This window comes from Petaurus breviceps, unplaced genomic scaffold, assembly GCF_028583685.1.
Source record: "Petaurus breviceps papuanus isolate PSGF00001 unplaced genomic scaffold, PetGlider_PUasm1.0 186, whole genome shotgun sequence".
Lineage (NCBI taxonomy): Eukaryota > Metazoa > Chordata > Mammalia > Diprotodontia > Petauridae > Petaurus > Petaurus breviceps.
In genome coordinates, this window is record NW_027185798.1 from 9,101,156 (window position 1) to 9,119,960 (window position 18,805).

At 49.3% G+C, this 18,805-nt stretch overlaps 1 protein-coding gene across 1 annotated transcript in view; it reads left to right on the forward strand.

The window, feature by feature from the left end:
- The window catches only part of CLIP2 (CAP-Gly domain containing linker protein 2), a 124,346-nt gene that overhangs the window by 65,623 nt on the left and 39,918 nt on the right, over positions 1-18,805 (forward strand). Inside the window, exons 4-8 of the mRNA XM_069089148.1 lie at positions 3,094-3,218; positions 5,708-5,921; positions 6,714-6,911; positions 10,512-10,615; positions 15,314-15,374. Coding sequence (XP_068945249.1) covers positions 3,094-3,218; positions 5,708-5,921; positions 6,714-6,911; positions 10,512-10,615; positions 15,314-15,374 — 702 coding nt within the window. The remainder of the gene's footprint in view (positions 1-3,093; positions 3,219-5,707; positions 5,922-6,713; positions 6,912-10,511; positions 10,616-15,313; positions 15,375-18,805) is intronic.

Below are 18,805 nucleotides of genomic sequence, written 5' to 3' on the forward strand. Positions count from 1 at the left end.
CTTCTCCTTCTCCTTCTCCTTCTCCTTCTCCTTCTTCTTCTCCTTCTTCTTCTTCTTCTTCTTCTTCTTCCTCCTTTCTTCTCCTTTCTTCTTCTTTCTTCTTCTTTTTTACTGATATCTTTTGTTTTTATACTGCATACATTTCTGAATATGTCCCTTCCTCTTCCCATGAACCATTCCTTGTAACTGGGAACAAAAAAAGAAAAAGAAAAAAAAACAGTTGAGTAAAACTAACCAAACATCCCCTCGGTCTGAGAGGTAGCAACGCCTCTTACCCATAGTACTCTGCATCTGCAGAGAAGGAAGGAAGGTGGGGAGACTTGCTCATCTCTTGTTCAGGACCAGACTTGGTCATTTTAATTATCCAGCATCTGGTTTTGTTATTTAGCACCTAATTAGCTGGTATTGAGAATCCATAAGCTCCTGGAGGGCAGGGACTATTTTTTGCCTCCTTAAGGATCCCTAGTGTTTAGTGCTGTGCCTGGCACAATGTTTGTTGGTTGATTGAATTTTTTGTCTTAATTTACATCGTTGTAGTCATTGTATACGTTGTTTTCATATTTCTACTTACTTCCCTCTGCATTCGTTCAGAGAAATCTTCCCAGGCTTCTTCATATTCTTTGCATTCATTGTCCCTTATGGCATGGTTGTATTTAATTACATTCCTCTCCTGCAATTTGTTTAGCTATTCAATAGTTGATGGGCATCTATCTGATTCCCAGTTCTTGGCCACCACAAAAAAAAGTGATGCTGTGAATGTTTTTGATGTAGGTGGGGTCTTTCTTCCTATCATTGACCTTGGAGTATATGCCTAGCCATGGGACCTCCACGTCAGAGGGTGTGGATACAGAATGGTCTTGATGTGTGATCTTGGTGCTTTCCCCTTTATTCTTAGTCTCACCAGGAAAAAAAAACAGAAAAGAGCTCAGTAACTCCCCTCCTGTCTAGTGTGACACCCCAGTAGCTCGGAGGGCAGCAGGCACTTCTCTGGAAGGTCTTTGTTGGAGGAGAGAGGAGAGCATCATAGGAAGATCAGCTGGAAAGAATCCTAGGAGTTGGGAGAGAGAAGGCAGCAGAGAGAGCCTCCGTAGGTCCGGCCCCTGGTGCCACCTGCCGTGCACAGTCTTAGTCAGTCTGCTGAAACTGCTGATGGGCACATTAGGGAAGGCAGTGAGCAGAGCGAATGGGGATTAAGATCTCGGGTGTTGGGCTTCTGTCCCTCTAGTGACAAGACAAATGTAGGAGACACAGGGTAAGAGGCTGAGAAGGATGGGGGGAAGGGCTCTGACCTCATTAGTCTGGGCTAAGCGTTACCCTTTTTTGGGGATCATCTTAAAGCTGGAAAAGGAAAACTCACAAACCTGATTCTCGCCCATTTGTGGAGTGATTGCCAGTTAGCTAGAACAAGCATTTATTAAGTGCTGATTGTGTGCTAGGTAGGCACTGTGCCAAGAACGAGGGTTACATATTTAAGCAAGACAGTCTCTGGAAATTGAAGACACTTGGAACTCAGTTAAATATGGTCAAAGCTGACCCATCAAAGCCGTGGTAATTTGGGGGATGTGCTTTCCTCTTTGGCCTGAAGACCCAGGGCATCAGGTGGGTGCTGGGAACTTGGGACTAGAGGGAGTAGAGGGACCGAGATGTTTGGCAGACACCATAGGGCCACAGGATCACTTACATAAAGTAGGAAGAGACTTCAGATGCCATTGAGTCCAACCCATTTTACAGATGAGGAAACTGAGGGAGATGACTTCATTGGAACATAGACACGCACTTAGAGCTGGAAGAGGTCTTAGAGGTAATTTAGTCTTCCCCACCCCCTTTTTACAGATGAGGAAACTGAGGTCCATAGAGAGGAGGTGACTTACTCAAGGTCACAGGCAGTAAGTGGGAGAGGCACGATTGGAACGCAGGATAGCTAACTCAACATCCAGCACAGAGATGAACTTCACTGATCTCGTGATTTTTTATGGCTAGTCCAACCGAGAGTTTGGCTGTGATTCTTGTCCTTGGTTTAGCGGAATCTGCTGGACCCCTCCCTCCCCCACTCTTAACTCTACCCGCTTGGTGCCCTAGTGGTGGCAAAGTGCCCATGTGGGAAGTCAGTTTCTGGAAGTGACTTCTGAAGAGAGCCACAGGATGACAGGACTGCCCGTCCAATGCCAGTCTCAGATCCTGCCTCCAGAACTTATTACCTCTTAGTATTATGGCTGTGGGTCAGTAGCTTCACATTCCTGAGACTTCCTCATCCACAAAACTAAGGTGATGGATTAGACGGCCTCTGAGGCCTTCCCAGCTTCAGGCCTGTGGCTCTTTAAGAATCCATTGACAAGTTCATCTCCTCCTGCTGCCTCCCCAGGCCTGGAAGACTCTGTCCTGTCTTCCAATCCCTAGCACCATTCAAGGCTTGACTCGGACGCTGCCTTCTTCATGAGACCTTTCTGTATATTTCCAGGTCTTGGCAGTTCCATGCCCCATTCTCCCCCACCCCAACCTCCCATACTTTGTATTTACTTGTTATATATTTTATATTTTCTTATACATGTACAGAAGAGGCATGAATATGCCATGGTGAAGGTACAATGGCTTGAGAATCAGTTAAGACCTGGTTCAAATCCCACCTCTGAGATTTGCCACCTTGGGCAAGTATTATAACTTTCTTTGGCCTCAGTCTCTTCATCTATAAAATGAAGGGGTTGGACTGGGTGGTCTCTGAGGTCCTTTCCAGCTCTAACGCTATAATATTGTGTTATTTCCCCCAATAGAATATAAGTTGAGGGCAGAGGTTATTTCATTGTGGTTTTCTTTCCTTCCCCATCTCCTAGCCCACAACTTAGCACATGGTAGGGACTTTAAAAATGCTTTTTGAATTGAATCAAATTGGGCACACAATCTTTATTTGACCTGTAGTAAAGGGGGAACTCATTGCTACTCAAGGCAGTCCATTCCACTCTGAAGAATGAATGGGAAATGATGGGCATCTCCCAAAGTGACATTGGTGGTAGTCACTCCTCGACATGTCTTGGTCTCCTCCCCCAAGGCACAGAGCTCAGCATCTAACCACCCCCTGTGCCTTTGGTCTGCCGGCAGGTTGGCGGGACGAAGACAGGCGTTGTGCGCTACGTTGGGGAGACAGACTTCGCCAAGGGGGAGTGGTGTGGCGTGGAGCTGGACGAGCCCCTCGGGAAGAACGATGGGGCCGTGGCAGGTACCAGGTACATTTGGCTGCCAATGGGGAACTATCGCTCCTTCTCTCCCACCCCCAGATGGGGAGGGAAGGAAGAAGGAGCCACCATCAGAAATGGGGAGAGCAGATCACAGGTTTATGCTGTTCTGAGCAGTCTTAGAAATCATCCTGGAGGGATAGGAGGAGAACAGAGTGGAGAACCTAGGAAGCAGAAGGTTCTGTGAAAAAAATATATTTTTTTCTAATTACATGTAAAGACAATGTTTGACATTGATTTTTTATAAAATTTTGAGTTCCCAATTTTCTCCACCCCTCTCTCTTTTTTCCTCCCTTCCTAAGATGGTAAGCAATTTAATAGACATTAGATATATGGAATCATGTAAAAATATATTTCCATATTGGTCACATTGTGAAAAAAGAAACAGAACAAAAGGAAAAAAAACATAAAAAAGTGAAAATAGTATGCTTTGATCTGCATTCGGAATCCATCCGTCCTTTCTCTAGAGATGGATAGCATTTTCTGTCATGAGTCTTTTGGAATTGTCTTTGATAATTGCGTTGCTGAGAAGAGCTAAGTCGTTCATGGTTGATGTCACACAATGTCCTGCTACTGTCTGCAGTGTTCTGATTCTGCTCAGGAAGTAGAAGGTTCTGGAAATCTCCTTGGAAATAATAAAGCGCTAACTATGGATTGGTTTTGAATATTCCTGTAGACTTACTATCAATAAATGGTGCTTTTTAAAAAAAGAAAAAAGGGGGGGGGGAATGGAACATTGAGAAGTAGAGGACAGCAGATTCATTTAACAACTTCTTCAAACAGCTGACCACTTCTCAGGTGCCATGGTAGAGATTTCTTCTAGATAAGGTAAGGGCTGTGTAAGATGGCTGTGGGAGCTCCTTTCAGCTCTCAAATTCTGTGACCCAGTGACTCAGGCTGTAGGAGAACCCATTGATCAATCTTTAATCAGAACCCCCAGGTGCTTCGGAGAGTGTTAAACACTGTAGGGGAGAGAGGAAGAGGAGGAAGAGACTCAGGTTCTGTCCTCGGGGATATCACCAGCTAGAATGACCAGATGAGGTTCTCACAAATGAGTCTGTTGGGCAATCAGGGAACTGGAGAGTGGAAAAGGCCCACAGTGGCCCTCTCATTCAACTTGTAGACATAAGAGTTCTCGCTGTAATCCACCCACCCAGCGGTCATCCAGCCCTTGCTGGAAGGGCCCATTTCCTAAGGCAGCCCTTCCACTGATGGACAGCTCTCATTCTTAGGAAGTTTTGGTGACATCAAGCCTTAACTAGCCTCTCCGCAGCTGCCACCCAATACTCCTGGGTCTGCCCCTTGGGGCCAGCCAGAACCAGGCTAAGTTCAAAAATAAGGACCCAGATATGTGTCTGCTTCAGTCCAGATCGTGTTACATTAAATACTGGCAGTTCTAGAGAGGAGAGAGATTCCTGGAGGCTGGATCAGTTAAAGAAGGCTGCAGGGAAAAGGTGGGGCCCAGGAGGGATTTTCATTGAGAAGGAGAAGGAAGACTAGACAGGACAGAGGGGGGAGCAAGAGCCAAGGTATGGAGGCAGCAGGAGGAAAAAGGGGAGGAAGAAAGGGGACAGGCCAGTGGATTTCAGAAATCTGAGGTGCACCAGAAACCCAGAGGGCAGGGGGCACTGGACCTGTCTGTTCCAGGGTGACATCAGAAGGAGGTTTTGGAAAGAGGAGAACTGGGAATTTCCCTTCCTGTCTTCATAAGGAGCACTCTTTCCTCTCCAGTCCATCCCACTTACTTCCACGGACCAAATTTAGGGACCAGGGATTCTCTCTCCCTTCCAAGGACTCTTAGAGCCCAGGCTTCTCCTCTTGTAGGCAGCAGATGAAAAGGGAGGTCTTTGTAGGTGGAAAGGCAAGGACACTTCCTTGGACCTCCATGGCATCCTGGGGGCAAGGAGAAAGGTTAGGTGTTCTCCTGAGAGTGGAGATACTTTGCAGGGGATGCCCACCCCCAAGGTCATTGGCCTACCCTCTATTTCAGAGGCCCTTCGCACAGTGGAGGAATCACAAGCAATGGAAACAGAGAACCTGGGTTGAATTCTGCTTTTGATCCTCATAACTTATGTGACCCTGGGCAAGTCATTTCCCCCATGGGCTTCATTTTCCTCATCTGTAAAATAAAGGGGTTGGACTAGATGCCCTTGGAGACCTCTCTCAGCCCTAGTCTAGGATCCCTTCCACATCCGCAAAAAGCGTTGGTACCGGCCAAGTTGGGCTTGTTTCAGTTGTCTTACGTGGATTTTTATTTCCATTGGCGCTTAGTGGGGCGAATAGCCTGGATGGATAGGGACCTGTAGAGGATGGGCTGCTCATAGCTGTTATTGTGTGATCTTTATTTTAGGACTCTGGCCAAAATATCCACGGCCCCCTCTCTGAGCACAGGCAGGGAAAGATGGCGGCGGATGGAGCCGTGTCCTGGTCCCCAGGCGCTAAACCCCCTCACTCCCAGGTGTCTTTCTTGCCTCCTCCAGGTACTTCCAATGCCCTCCCAAATTTGGCCTCTTCGCTCCCATCCACAAAGTCATCCGGATAGGTTTCCCGTCCACCAGTCCAGCCAAGGCCAAGAAGAGTAAGAGGATGGCTATGGGCGTCTCGGCTCTGACCCACAGCCCCAGCAGCTCCTCCATCAGCTCGGTCAGCTCCGTGGCCTCTTCTGTGGGGGGCCGGCCCAGCCGCAGCGGCCTGGTAAGGGCAGCATGCCACATGGGCTTCTCGTGACGGGTGGGTGAGGAACAGGAAGCTACAGAGACGAAGGGAGCTTGGGCTTTGGTGTTGGCTGTGTCCCTGGGCAGGCGGAGGGACTTGGGGCCAGCCACTCCGTCTTTCCGGGCTTTAGTTTCCCCTCGTCAGGCGGGGTGACTAGATTATACAGCCTCCCACATCCTCTCCAGATCTGTGATCATTAGACTTCTGTGATCCTAGGAAGGGTCCGGATAGACGTCCTCTCTCTAAAGGGGCGGTTTTTCACTTGGCAGCTGTGATTCAGCGTTTGTTTTTAACTTTGATAATTGTATTTCAGTAGAGCTGGTTTCCTCGGTAATTCCTTGCATTTCGTTTTTTTTGCATTTAAAAACATTATACTGAGAAGAAGTCTTTGTCTATGGCACAGAAAACAGTTAAGACCCCCTGTTGTAAAGCGCCTTCAGTGGTACTTGTGGGAGGACCGCTGAAGCTAGAGACAGCAAACCTGGGTGTGAGTCCTACCTCAGATGGTCACTGGCGGGGTGATACTAGCCAAGTCCCTCCACCTCTCTGGGCCTCAGTTCTCTGATCTCTGAAATGAGGGCATCAGCCTCTGAGGGCGCTTTCATCTTGAAGACTGGGACTGTATGATTTCGGCCCTTCCTGGGCCTCAGCTTTGTCACCTGTAAAATGAGGGTGTCAGATGTGACGCCTGGTTCTAAATCTATGACCCTAAGAACCTTTCGTGACACCTTTGTCCCTTCTTCTTCCCTGATCTTTCCTGGACTTCCACAGTTGACAGAGACATCTTCCCGCTACGCCCGCAAGATCTCAGGAACCACAGCCCTACAGGAGGCTCTCAAGGAGAAGCAGCAGCACATTGAGCAGCTGCTGGCTGAGCGTGACCTGGAGCGGGCCGAGGTGGCCAAGGCCACAAGCCACATCTGTGAGGTGGAGAAGGAGATCGCCATCCTGAAGGCCCAGCACGAGCAGGTGAGAGGGGGGCCAGGGATCAAGGGCTGGGCTGGCCCAGCTGAGGGGCGGAGCACAGGAGGCCTAGGTAGGGGATAGGCCACAGGGGCAGCCTAGGTAGGGGATAGGCCACAGGGGCAGCCTAGGTAAGGGATAGACCACAGGGGCAGCCTATCTGGGGGACTGAGGCCAGGGCGGCCTAACTCGGGGACTGAATATAAAGGCAGCCTAGCTGGGGAATTGAGCCTGACTGAGGGCTTGAGCACAGGCCAGGGGTGGCCTACTGGGGGGTTGTGCACAGGGGTGGCCTAACCCAGGGTAGTCAGCAGCAGCATTACATCATTTTTAGGTCTCAGGGATGACACTCAACATTGCCCATCCTAGCAATTAGGTACATTTCTGTCTGTCTGTCTCCTGGTCATAGCACAGAAACCCTTCAGAAATAGCAGCTCTTGAACCACTCTCAGACATTACTGGTCCCTGCTCCCCCAAGATGCCTGATGAATGTATGAGATAGGAGCCCCTGCTATAATGAGAGAGGAAAGAAGCCAGGACGTGTGCCCCCAGATTGCCTTGGGTCTGTAGCTCAGGCTCTGTGGGTTCCAAACCCCTCTGCTGCTTCCTTACTGTGTGGCCTGAAGCACGTCACTCTGCCTCTCTAGGCCTCTATTTTCTCATCTGTTTAATGAAAGGATTGGACCAGAGGAGCTAAGGCCCCTTCTAGCCAGGGTTTGCTGGTAAATGTTTAACCACTGGTTCTCAAAAACAAACCCCACCATGTACACATGACACCCTTTTAAGTTTCTCTGCATTATTAACATTCTCTCAAGTCTAGAAAATCAACAGCACAGCAAATAAAGCTCTGATTTCTACCCTTTGCCAATTTCTGAGCTATAAACGCTCATGCTCTCAGCAGCTGATTTGAGCCGGTGCCAACACGCCCCTAGAGTTTCCAGCTCTAACTCTGAGTGTCCTTGTTCCTGTCGTCCTTCCAGGCAGTTCCCTGCACAGGCTGCCCTCATGTCTCCAGTAACATTGCCTTGGGCTTGCCCGAGTGTCTTAGAAGTCTCCCAGCAATGAGGCTGAGGCAAATATCCTTGGCGGTGGCTTGATTTTTGGAAAGTGTTAGAAGAATTTTGGAGTCGAGGCTGGTGGAAATAAATCGAGTCATTAATCTTGGTGATCCTAGCTCATTTATGGTCCCACAAATGGCGGAATGATCAAGACATGGCATACTAGAGAAAGGACTAGACTTGGAATCTGGAGAGACCTGAGTTCAAATCCTGTATGTGTTTCAGTCTCAGTTTTTCTCATCTGTGAAATGGGGATAATAATGCCTGATGCCTCTGGTATCTTCCTCACAAGGTTATTGCACTGAAGGTGCTTTGCAAACCTTAAAGGATCATAGAAGTGTCAGTTATTAAGTATTGAGAACGATTTTCTTGCATCACTAGCCAATGGCCCTGAGGTCAGTTCCAAAAGAGTAAGTGATGATGCCTGGAGCCATTGTGTAATCCACCCATCCATCCATCAGCAGATTTGTTAGGGGCCTACTCTGTGCTGAGTGCTGGGATTGCAGGCACAGTGCTGTTTGTCCTTTGTTCTCATCTGTAGCATGCCTAGATGACAGCCTTAGCGGGCAGAGTGCCCATGTGGGCAGGCCAGCCCCTGGTGTGAAATGCCCGCTCTTTGTCTCAGAGCCCAGGCCAGTGTCTGGGGTGAGCCAAGCCCCTAACGGTCCTCACCTTTCATGACGACCTGGAGAGGGATTGCGGGGCCCCCGTCAGCCAGCTTCTGGTTATCACCACTGTTGTATAATACATACAATACATTATAATTATAATTCCATATGTCTAATGACCTGTTGTGGAGTCAGCAGCCTGTGTTTCCTCATGACAGCCCAGGAAGATGGCTTGTGGAAGGCTGAGCTTCTCTCTTTTACAGAGGAGGAGACTGAGGCTCAGAGGGGTCATGTGACTTCTCCCAGGTCACTCTGCCAACAGGTGACAGGGTTACTAGTCTGGTACCATCAGGCCCCAAAGCGAGTAAGTGGCTGGACCTAGAGTCCACACACACACACACAAACATGCATGTACACACATGTATGTACACTGTGCTGTGTATAATGTGCCTTTTTGTTAATGCATATATGCATCCATGCTATTTCTGTGTATAAGTACACATATATATACACACAGGCATACATGCACACCCTAGATAAATATTCCTATATATACATGTGTATGGAGAGATATCTGTTTAGGCAGATGTAGCTACAGGTGATGTAAAGGATATAGGTAGATGTGGATGTCGGGATAGATTCAGGTGAGGGAGCTGGAGCTGGAGATGGGATTGATAGGGAGGTCAGTATAATGGAGATACGGCCCCATCCACACACGTAATATACATAGATGAACACACGTGTATTATACATGTAGTATGTTATGAATCTAGATATACCATCTCCCCCAAATCTTTTCTTTTCTGTTCCTGGAGCTGATGCTTGTCAGGTGTCAGTGACCCCTTGCTGCCAAGTTCAGGGTGCCTGCCTTTTGGGGGCAGCAGCGAGGTGGCTCATCTGGGCCAAGGTGGTGCCAGAAGCTGTGGCATGGGTAGACTCGGGGCTCCTGTTTTCCCCATTCCCCGGCTTCCTGCACTCTGTGTACTCTACCAGGTCCCTGATCTCTGTCACTTCTCCCTCCTCCCCACCCGCTGTGGGGGCTGGGCTCAGTCATCTCCACTGTCCCTTCCCCCTCTGCATCTGTGATCCTTCCATCCCAGACACTTAGAGAGAGGGTGAGGGCTCCCCTTGGCATGAACTCTAAGCCAAAGTCTCTTCCTTTTCCCATCTCCCTCAGGCTTTCTTGATCTGGGGCTGTGCCCCTACCCCTTTCCTGAACCCCCATCCCTGACCCACTGTCATTTCCACATCCCTTCTAAGATAGGAAGCTGTATAGTATCACAGAACAGGAATCAGACGATGTAGCTTCAGTCCTGGCCCTGGCCCTGACCTGCTCTGTCATTATGGGCAAGATGCTCTCTGGGTCTCTCAGTTTCTCTATCTGCAAGATGCAAAAAATGGGACCTCCAAGGTCACCCACCCCCCACCACAGCTCAGCCATCCAGTGACATCCAGACCAGCTAACTTGATCATCCAGGGGCTGCCATTGTGTTAGGGAGCCATGCTACGCTAGAGAGTGAGGTCCGGCCCAATCACTCCACCACAACACGTGTTCCTTCTCAAAACCTGAAGTACCTTAATCCAAAGAAATTATCCTCTATTTGTGGAAATTGCAGGCGTGATAGGAGATAGATTTTTTTCTCCAGAGGGTGGTGGGGAAGAGGGATAAAGGCTTTGTGGAATCTGCCAGCTTGTACTGCATGGTCAGCTGCCTAGTTCACCAATGTGCAGGGTCTCCTCAGCCCCCCCGCCCCAACATCTGCTGTCTGTGCCCTTGCTGGTGACGGCCCATGGGAGAGTAAAGGTCTGGGGGATTGCCTGGCCAGTTTCCCCAGACTCTCCCCTCTCTTCTCACACTACCCTGGGGTCCCATCCTGAAAACATGGACTTAGTTTAGTGGAAAGAGGCTGACCCTGTCTTGGGCCTCCCTTGGGACTCAGTATGTTTCAGAAGCGGAATCCAGCCTCCAGCGGGCGCGGGCACTGGTGGAGAGTGTGCAGAAGGAGAAGGTGGAATTACTGAACCAGCTGGAAGAGGAGAAGAGGTAGGAAGGCAGGTGGGCCGGTGGGGGGCCCCGAGGAGCAGGAGCTCTGAGCTGGGGATGGGGGAGGAAAATCACAGAACCAGAGGAAGAAGTGCCAGCTGTGGGGCTTCAAAATCCTCCCTCCGATTCTTATCGCCAACATGAGCCAGGAGAAGTCCCTCCAGTTCCCTGGGCCTCAGGTTCCTTCTTTATAAATGAGGGTGTTGGGCCAGATGACCCCCAACTCCAGGTCTTATTATCATATATTATTATATTACATATTATATATTACCCTATTACAGGATTATATTATATTATCCTACATTATAGGATCCTTATTATCCTATATTGAAAGGACCCTAAAGGCCATTATGTACATCCCATAGCAGAACCTGGGGTTGCCCCTGCAACACCCTGGGCAGGGGTCCTCTAGCCTTTGCTTGAATACTTCCATGGACTTACTCATTCACAAGCTACCCAGTCTGTTGCTGGACAAGCCTGGTTGTTAAGTCTTTCCCTTCATTTGAATCTTAGTCTGCCTCTGGGTTCCTCCCACCCATTGGCCCCATGCCACCCTTTGGAACAACACAAAAGGTTCTCTCTTTCTCGTCCATGATGGCCTTTCAAGTATTTGAAGATGGTCATCTTGTTTTCCCCTGTAGCAGCAAGCACCCCAGCATACCCAGGATGGCTGCTAGCACAGATTCTTTGATCTGCTTTTCTAAAGGAAAGCAACTCAAAATGGCTTAACAATCTTACTTTAATCAATCAAACATATATCATTTACCTAGTTCAGGGGGAAAAGTCAGCACCCTGAACTTTAGGGAATACAAACAAAAGTTACAAACAGACAAACATATAGATAGAGAAAATAACACAATTCAGCAGACCAACAGACAGGGCTTCTAGCTGTCTGACCATTACATCCATACTTAGTTAGTCATCAGAGAGAAAAGCACTAACATCTGGGTTTTCAAAGCCAGCTTGGAGGCAGCTGCCCAGAGTCTCATCTGGCCAAATCGCACAACTCTTCCCAAAGTGATCCCCAAAGCAAGACCTTATACTCACCTCAGAGTCAGAGGGTCAGAGAATATCCCAAGCCTTGACTACAGAGTAACAAAAGATGTGACTTCCTGAAAAATAAGCCTCCCACCACAGGCTCCAGGTGAGCAAATGAAGCTTATTACGGGGCAGAGTATACTTTCAAATCAGGAAAGGTTCTCAACTCCAACTTAGGCTTATTAAGGGGCAGGGAAGATCTCCAAATTCCCATTCCCATTACATCCCCTCCTCTTTTCTTCTCCCTGGTAAACAGACCCAGCTTCTTTGAAAGTGGTTTCCAAATACTGCTCATCCTCCTTTTTCCTCTACCCAGAGGTCTTCAAGTGCCAGCAAAGCTCCAGCTAGCACCACCTGAAAATGTAGCTGGGAAACAGTTAACGAAAAATCACTACCAACGTAGATAATGTTAACTTGTGGTGTTCTAAGTTAACATGTCCCAAAGAGACGAGTTTCTATTTGAGTTTGATGCTGTTGCTGTAGTGTGTCTTAGAAAAAGAAGGACCTGGGTTCCAGTCTGACCTCTGACTCATCCTGGCTGTATGACCCTGGGTAGATTACTTCACCCCTCAGTGCCCCCAGGCACTTCTAAGACTGTTCTCTCACCCAGGGTCTAGGCCCTTTCCCCTACCCACTGAGGGTTGCTTTGGTTCTGACTGAGGTCCCTTCTGGCTCTCAAATTCAGTGATTCTGTGACTCCCCACTTAGGAAAAGTCTCCTAAACTCTGCCTCAGTTTCCTCCTCTGTAAAAAGATATTTGGGGGACAGCTAGGTGACACAGTGAATAGAACACTGGCCCTAGAGTCAGGAAGACCTGAGTTCAAATCCGGCCTCAGACAATTGACACATTTACTAGCTGTGTAACCTTGGATAAGTCACTTAATACATGGAAGGGAGATTCAGGTTGTCCTGTTTAGCTACAAAAGGCAGAATCAGGAGCAGTGGGCTGAGCTAGAGAGAGGCCAGGTTAGGCCAAGTGTCAGGAAGAATATTGGAACTGGCTGCCTCATCAGGTAGTGAGCTCTCTGTCACTAGAGGTATTCAAGCAGGCCTCGAAGTCGCTCAGCAAGGATCCTTATTCAGGGATGGGTTCTGCTAGATAACCTCTAACATTCCTCCTCCCTCCAGACTGTGATCCAGTGATCCTTTTTTAGCTAATATTTACAAAACGCTTTAAATTTCCTAGAGGGCTTCACACATGTGATCTCATTTCAGCCTCACAATAATCCTGGGAGGTAGCTGCAGTTATACCCATTTTACAGCTGAGAAGGCTGAGACAGAGAGGTCAGGATTCGTGTTTCCTGCCTCCTCGTCCAGACACGAGGCTCCTTGGGACCTTTGTGGGCCTCAGGGGCTCTCCCCTGCTTTTCTCAGAGCCCCAGAAATCAGCCCTGCCCCCTTCCCCGAGATAACGGCCCACTTCTCTGAGCGCCTGGCTGCTTGCTAGGGCTGATGATGTTTGTGGTGGTGACAGCAGCGTGGGCCGCCAGGCTGGGCCGTTGTCACTGTCTGCTCCAGCAGAGGAGGACACTTTATTTTTATCTGCCAATGCTGAGCAGTCCAGACCCCACATCAGGCTGCCAGGCCTGCTCTCTTACCCAAGAGGACTGTTCAGAGGCAGCTGGCACTTGTTAGCACAGACCTTGGGGGGGGTGGGCGGCGGTGTGCAGAGACCCCAGGCAGGCAGGGGCCCCACTCAATAATCAGCTCCTTTCTCGATTTCTCTCTGATAGACTTTAGGATGGACTAGGGGCAGTCTGTCTCCCCTGACTACCTCAGCCTCCCACCCCTCCATCCCGTCCCCACCCAGCCTCCCACCCCTCCACCCCTTGCACCCTAGCCTCCCACCCCTCCATCCCATCCTCCCTCCCTCCCATCCCTCCACCCCATCCACCCAGCCTCCCACCCCTCCATCCCATCCTCCCTCCCTCCCATCCCCCCACCCTAATCTACCCCCTTTTATCACATGTGACACGACTCTAGGCAGACAATGTCTCTCAAACATCTGGTGCTTCTTTGCAGATTCACATGTGAGTATTGGCAGCTCCCTGTTGGTCCTCTGTATCATGGGATCATGAATTTAGAGTTGGGAGAGAACCCAGAGGCCATTAGTGCAACACCCTCCTTTTACAGATATGGAGACTGAGGCTCAGGGAGAGAGAGTGAATCACCCTAGATCACATGGGTAGTAAGGGGCAGAAGCTGAATCTGAATCCAGGGCTCTCTTTGCTGTCCCAAGGTGCATCCAAGCTGGGGGACAGACAGTAGAGAGTAATGGGGAGACCCGGCGTCCCTGCCCCATCACCTGCTCTGTGTGGGACTGTACAGCAGAGGAGGAGAATGGGCCAACTGCAGTCCCATCCAGCTCCCAGGCCAGGGGCCTCCTCTGGCCTCAGTTTGCTCACCTTTAACAATAATAATAAATAATAAAGATGAAAAGGATAGTAACTAGCATTTACACAGTACTCACAAAGCACCTTACATGTTACCACCCATTTTACAGATGGGAAGACTTGAGTCTGAGCACAGTTAAGTGACTAGTCTAGGGCCACACAGACAGGAAAGGGTCTGAAGCTGGACTGAAACAGGATCAGCTGCCCGCTGAGGTGACCGTAGAGGAGACTGAGCCTCAAAGGCAGGAAGTGACTTGTCCAGAATCGAACAGGTAGGAAGCGTCAGCAATGGGATTCTCACCCAGGCGCTGTGGCCAGAGAGCCAGGTACTCCGAGCCCCACTTTCTCTACACTGGGAGGCCCAAGCGCTCCACAGAGGGTTCCCTAGCTGGCTCCCTGGCCCCAGAGGCCTCTTCCAGCTGGAATGTCTGGGGGCTGAGAGTCGGAAGGGACCTTGGTGGCTGCTTAGTCCTCCGGCCTCCCAAGGAAGTCCCGCAGTAATGCGGACCTGGGATGTTTTCACTAGGGACAGCGTCCTCTATGTCAGCTGGTGGTCGAGGCCCCAGAACCAAGTGAGCTGCCATGGCCCTCATGCCCAAACTGTTCCATTTTCAGCTCCATTTGAAGGACTCCCAAAGAGCCCAAGAAGAGAAGGGTCTGGGAGGGAGAGTGTGCCTCGGTGGAAAGAGAGGAAGGGAAGCTTGGGGAGACGCTTGATGTCTGGCTCCTGGGGGCTCTGAGACTTGGCCTGCCCTGTCCACTTGTGGAAGATGTTCATGCTTTGGGAAGGCCCCCTCTATAAAAATAGACCTGAATTTATGTTAATGTTGTTTGCCGTTTTATTTTGAAAATCCTGGAGGTTAGGGTAGACCTCAGTCTTTTTTTTTTTTTTGCTTTTTGGAAGGAAATTGGGGTTAAGTAACTTGCCCAAGGTTACATGGCTAGTTTTTTTTTTAGACCTCGGTCTTATGAGTGACCCAAGTTCTCTCAGGCTGCCCTGAGGCACCCATGAGGCCAGCAGGTACCCTAAGAGCAGGGCATGGCTCCCATCTCCTTTTGTATTCCCAGCACCTAGCATAGCCCCTTACACAAACAATAGGTGTTTAATAAATGTTGAAATGAATTGAAATGATCAAAGCCATAAGATTGTGGTTCGGGGAAAAGGGCACCTGGTCTCTTAGCCATGGTTCTCTCAAGTCTGGCATGAGAACTCCACGGTGGGCAGAATGTGAGATGGCTTTTTCTCCCTTCATCCCTTTATCCACAGGAAAGTGGAAGACCTCCAATTCCGTGTTGAAGAAGAATCCATCACTAAGGGAGACCTAGAGGTAAGGGTCTAAGGGCCCCTGTCCCCAGGGCTGGAACATCTGGATTCTCAGGGGTTGATTGGGTGGCGTGGGGACCCTGGGGTCTGAGTAGCATCTCTGGGGACTCCTGGTTCCCTTTCCAGCACCAGCCATATAAAAGGGGAAAGTCAGTGGAATATGGGAGGCATTCTTAAATCTTTAGAGGAGCAGTATGAAGGAAGAGGCTGAAGGAGGGCTCAGGATTGAAGAGGAAGAGGTCTGAGCTTGGCACACAGTAGGTGCTTAAAAATGTTTATTGAATGACTAACTGACTACCTCTGATCTGAAGTCCCCAAAGGTCAAAGCCAAGAGGAGTTGATACTGCCCAGTTCTGTTATAGTAGAAGTGTTCGATTTGAAGCCCAAGGTCTTGGGTTCAAATCTGTTCCTTATAGCTAATGTGACCTAGGGCAAAACATTTAATTTCTCTGAGTCTCAGCTCCCTCCTCTCTAAAATTGAGGGGGTTAGATTAGGCCACTATTGCCACCCACCCTCAGAGGAGGAGAGAGAGGTCCTGGATACCAGCCATCCTTTGCCACATAACAACCTATGTGATGTTGGCCACATCCCTGCCTCTTTCTTCGCCTCAGTTCCCTCATCTGTAAAATGAGAGATGTTGTTTATCTATGGAATTTCCAAGGCCTCCACCAGCTCCCAAAACAGTCTGATTCTCCAGTTCCTCCCCAAGTTTGACCATCACAGGCTTACTGAGCAGTGGGACTGGGCTGCCCAGCCCATCCTCTTTAGACAGAGCCTCCAAATCTCCCCTGAAGCCTTCAACTCCTCTTAGATTTTTGTTCGAATTTTTGGTGGAGACAGTTCAGAGTTGAGAACTGGGAGTCAAAGACTTATTTTTAGAGCAAGAAGGAACCTTTGAGCTTATGCATCCCACCCCTTCTCCCTTTTCAAAGGAGGAGAATCAAGCAGAGAGGAAGGAAGGAACTTGCCCAGGGTCTCACAGAGAGCTAGGGGCAGAGCTGGGACTGAAACCCAGATCTCTTGACTCCCACGTTCACCGTGTTCTCTCCACCATATTCCTGGCTTTACAGATTGTCAGAGCCTGCTTCCCATGCCTCAGTGGGGTGATAGAGGAAGTTACAGGATGAGGGATTAGCTAGAACCTCTTTTCCTCTTTTCTTGGAGGAAGCTGAGGAATTTAGTGAGTCTGAAAACACAGCTGCCCTGTGGTGGAATCACCACAAGAGAAGGATTCATGGGTGGGTCTTATGAACATGATGAATAAGTCCAATGTCAGATTTTGGGCAAGAACTAAAAGTGTAAGGCATGATGTTTAAGCAGACCCCTGCCCTCCCGGACAGCCCCGACTGTTGTGAGCTGGAGGAGGATCAAAGTGCCAGCTGAGGAAGAGACTGTCATAGTATTTGAAGGGCTCTCGTGGGCGGCGGGATCAGATTTTCTCTTTGGCCAGAGTGGCCAGAACCAGGAGTGCTGGGAAAGGTGGCCAAGAAATGTATTTGGGCTCAAAGTCAGCATCAACTTCCTGACTGGGAGAGCTGTCCAAAGCGGGGTGGACCCCCCAGGGAGGCAGTAGGGTCTCCCTCCTTAGATGTCTCCAGGCAGAGTTTGGATTGCCCCTTGTTGGGGATGTGACGGCCGAGGCTCCTTTCATATTTGAGCTGGACAAGATGCTGCCAGGATTATTTCTACTTCTCTGGTTTGGGGATTCTGTGTTGTTTTTGTTCAGTTGTTTCAGTCTTGTCTGACTCTTTCTGACCCCATTTGGGGTTTTCTTGGCAAAGATACTGCCATTTCCTTCTCCAGCTCATTTCACAGATGAGGAAACTGAGGCAAACAAGGTTAAGTTGACTTGCCCAGGGTCATACAACTAGGTCTTTCTACTCCATACTTGGCGCTCTGTGCTCTGTGGCACCACCTAGCTGCGTAGTGTAGGTAGTTAATAAATTATTGCGCGAGTGATCCATTGATTTTTCTTGAGCCCTCCTCTGAATTCACCCAGCCAGATGTGCTAGAATTGTAGTGTCAGGGCTAGCCTCAAAGCTTAGAGGCTCAACTCCATCATCATTTTACAAAAGAGGAAAGAGAAGCTCAAGGTCACACAGCCAGTAAGTGGGATTCGAACCCAGGTCGTCTGCCTCTCCCTCCTGTGCTCTCTGGTGGCTCTTAGCCCCAGTCAGCAGGAGGTTTCAACCCATACTTCTCAGTTTCCTGAGTGGAAGGCAGCCTGTGAGATGAGTCAGGAGCAGCCCGGGAATGCTGGCAGGATCCGCTGCTTTGCTGGGGGCTCCAAAGCCTTCTTTCCTGGAATCGGTTTCATCAGTCAGTCCCCTGCCTCCAGCTCAGTGAGTCAGGTCTCTGGTATCCTGTGGCCCAGCCGTCTCCTAAGGCTTTCCAGCTGGGGCTTTCACAGTCCTGAGGTCGGACACATTCATCCTTCTGCCAGGGCTGCAGGTGGGGCTCCTTGTTCTGACTCTAGCACATCAAGGGATGTGATTTCTAGGAGGGGGGAGCTGTTGTTTTGTGAAGAAGGTCAGGTGACATGGCTTCATAGCCTGCTCTCAGATGATTTCCAGATGTGTCATCATAGGCTTCTCAGTCCCCTCTTCTGTGAGCTTCAGTTTCCTCATCTGTAAAATGGGGAGGATAATCCTTGTGCTACCTGCCTCAAAGGGCTGGTGGGAGGAAAACACTGTGTATGCCTCCCAATGCTGTGGAAAGGCATCTGCTAAGCTGATGATGACCCATGCATCTGTCACCTGGTGACTGGCCAGCCTGGCTAACTTTGGAGAAACTCAGCACCAGCTGAGCTACAGGAGGAGGGGGTTTTCAGCCGCAGCAACTCGTGGATGCATCCATCGATCGGCCAGCAGGTACTTGTGAAGCTAGGGCTTGTTCGAGCTAGGACTGCAAGTTCAGAGAAGGAAACGATTCCTCTTCTCAGAGAGTTTGCATTCTAATGGAGGAGACAACAAATATGTTAAAAATACATGCAGCACAGGATAACATGAAGAAATACAAATGGATATGTAGGTATGCCTATACATGCACACACATATATAATAAATACATATATACACACATGCATATGCATACACATGTGTGTGAGTATGTGTATGTGTGTGAGAGTGTGTGTGTATACAAACATACACATATATATGTATATATATGAAGGAGACTCAGAAAGGCTTCTTTGGCTTGAGCCACTTTTTAAAGATATAGGGATTCTGTGAGGTGGTGTACATCCCAGGCAGGTGGCACAGCCAGTTCAAAGGCACAGAGATGGGAGATGGAGCATCACGATTGAGGAACAGAGAGAAAGCCATTTAGACTGTTTGGCAGAGTGCTGGAGGGGAAGTAGTGTCCAGCAAAGCTCAAAAGGTAGGGCTTTATCCCAGAGGCGACAGGAAGTCACTGGAGTTGGTTAGGGAGTCGGG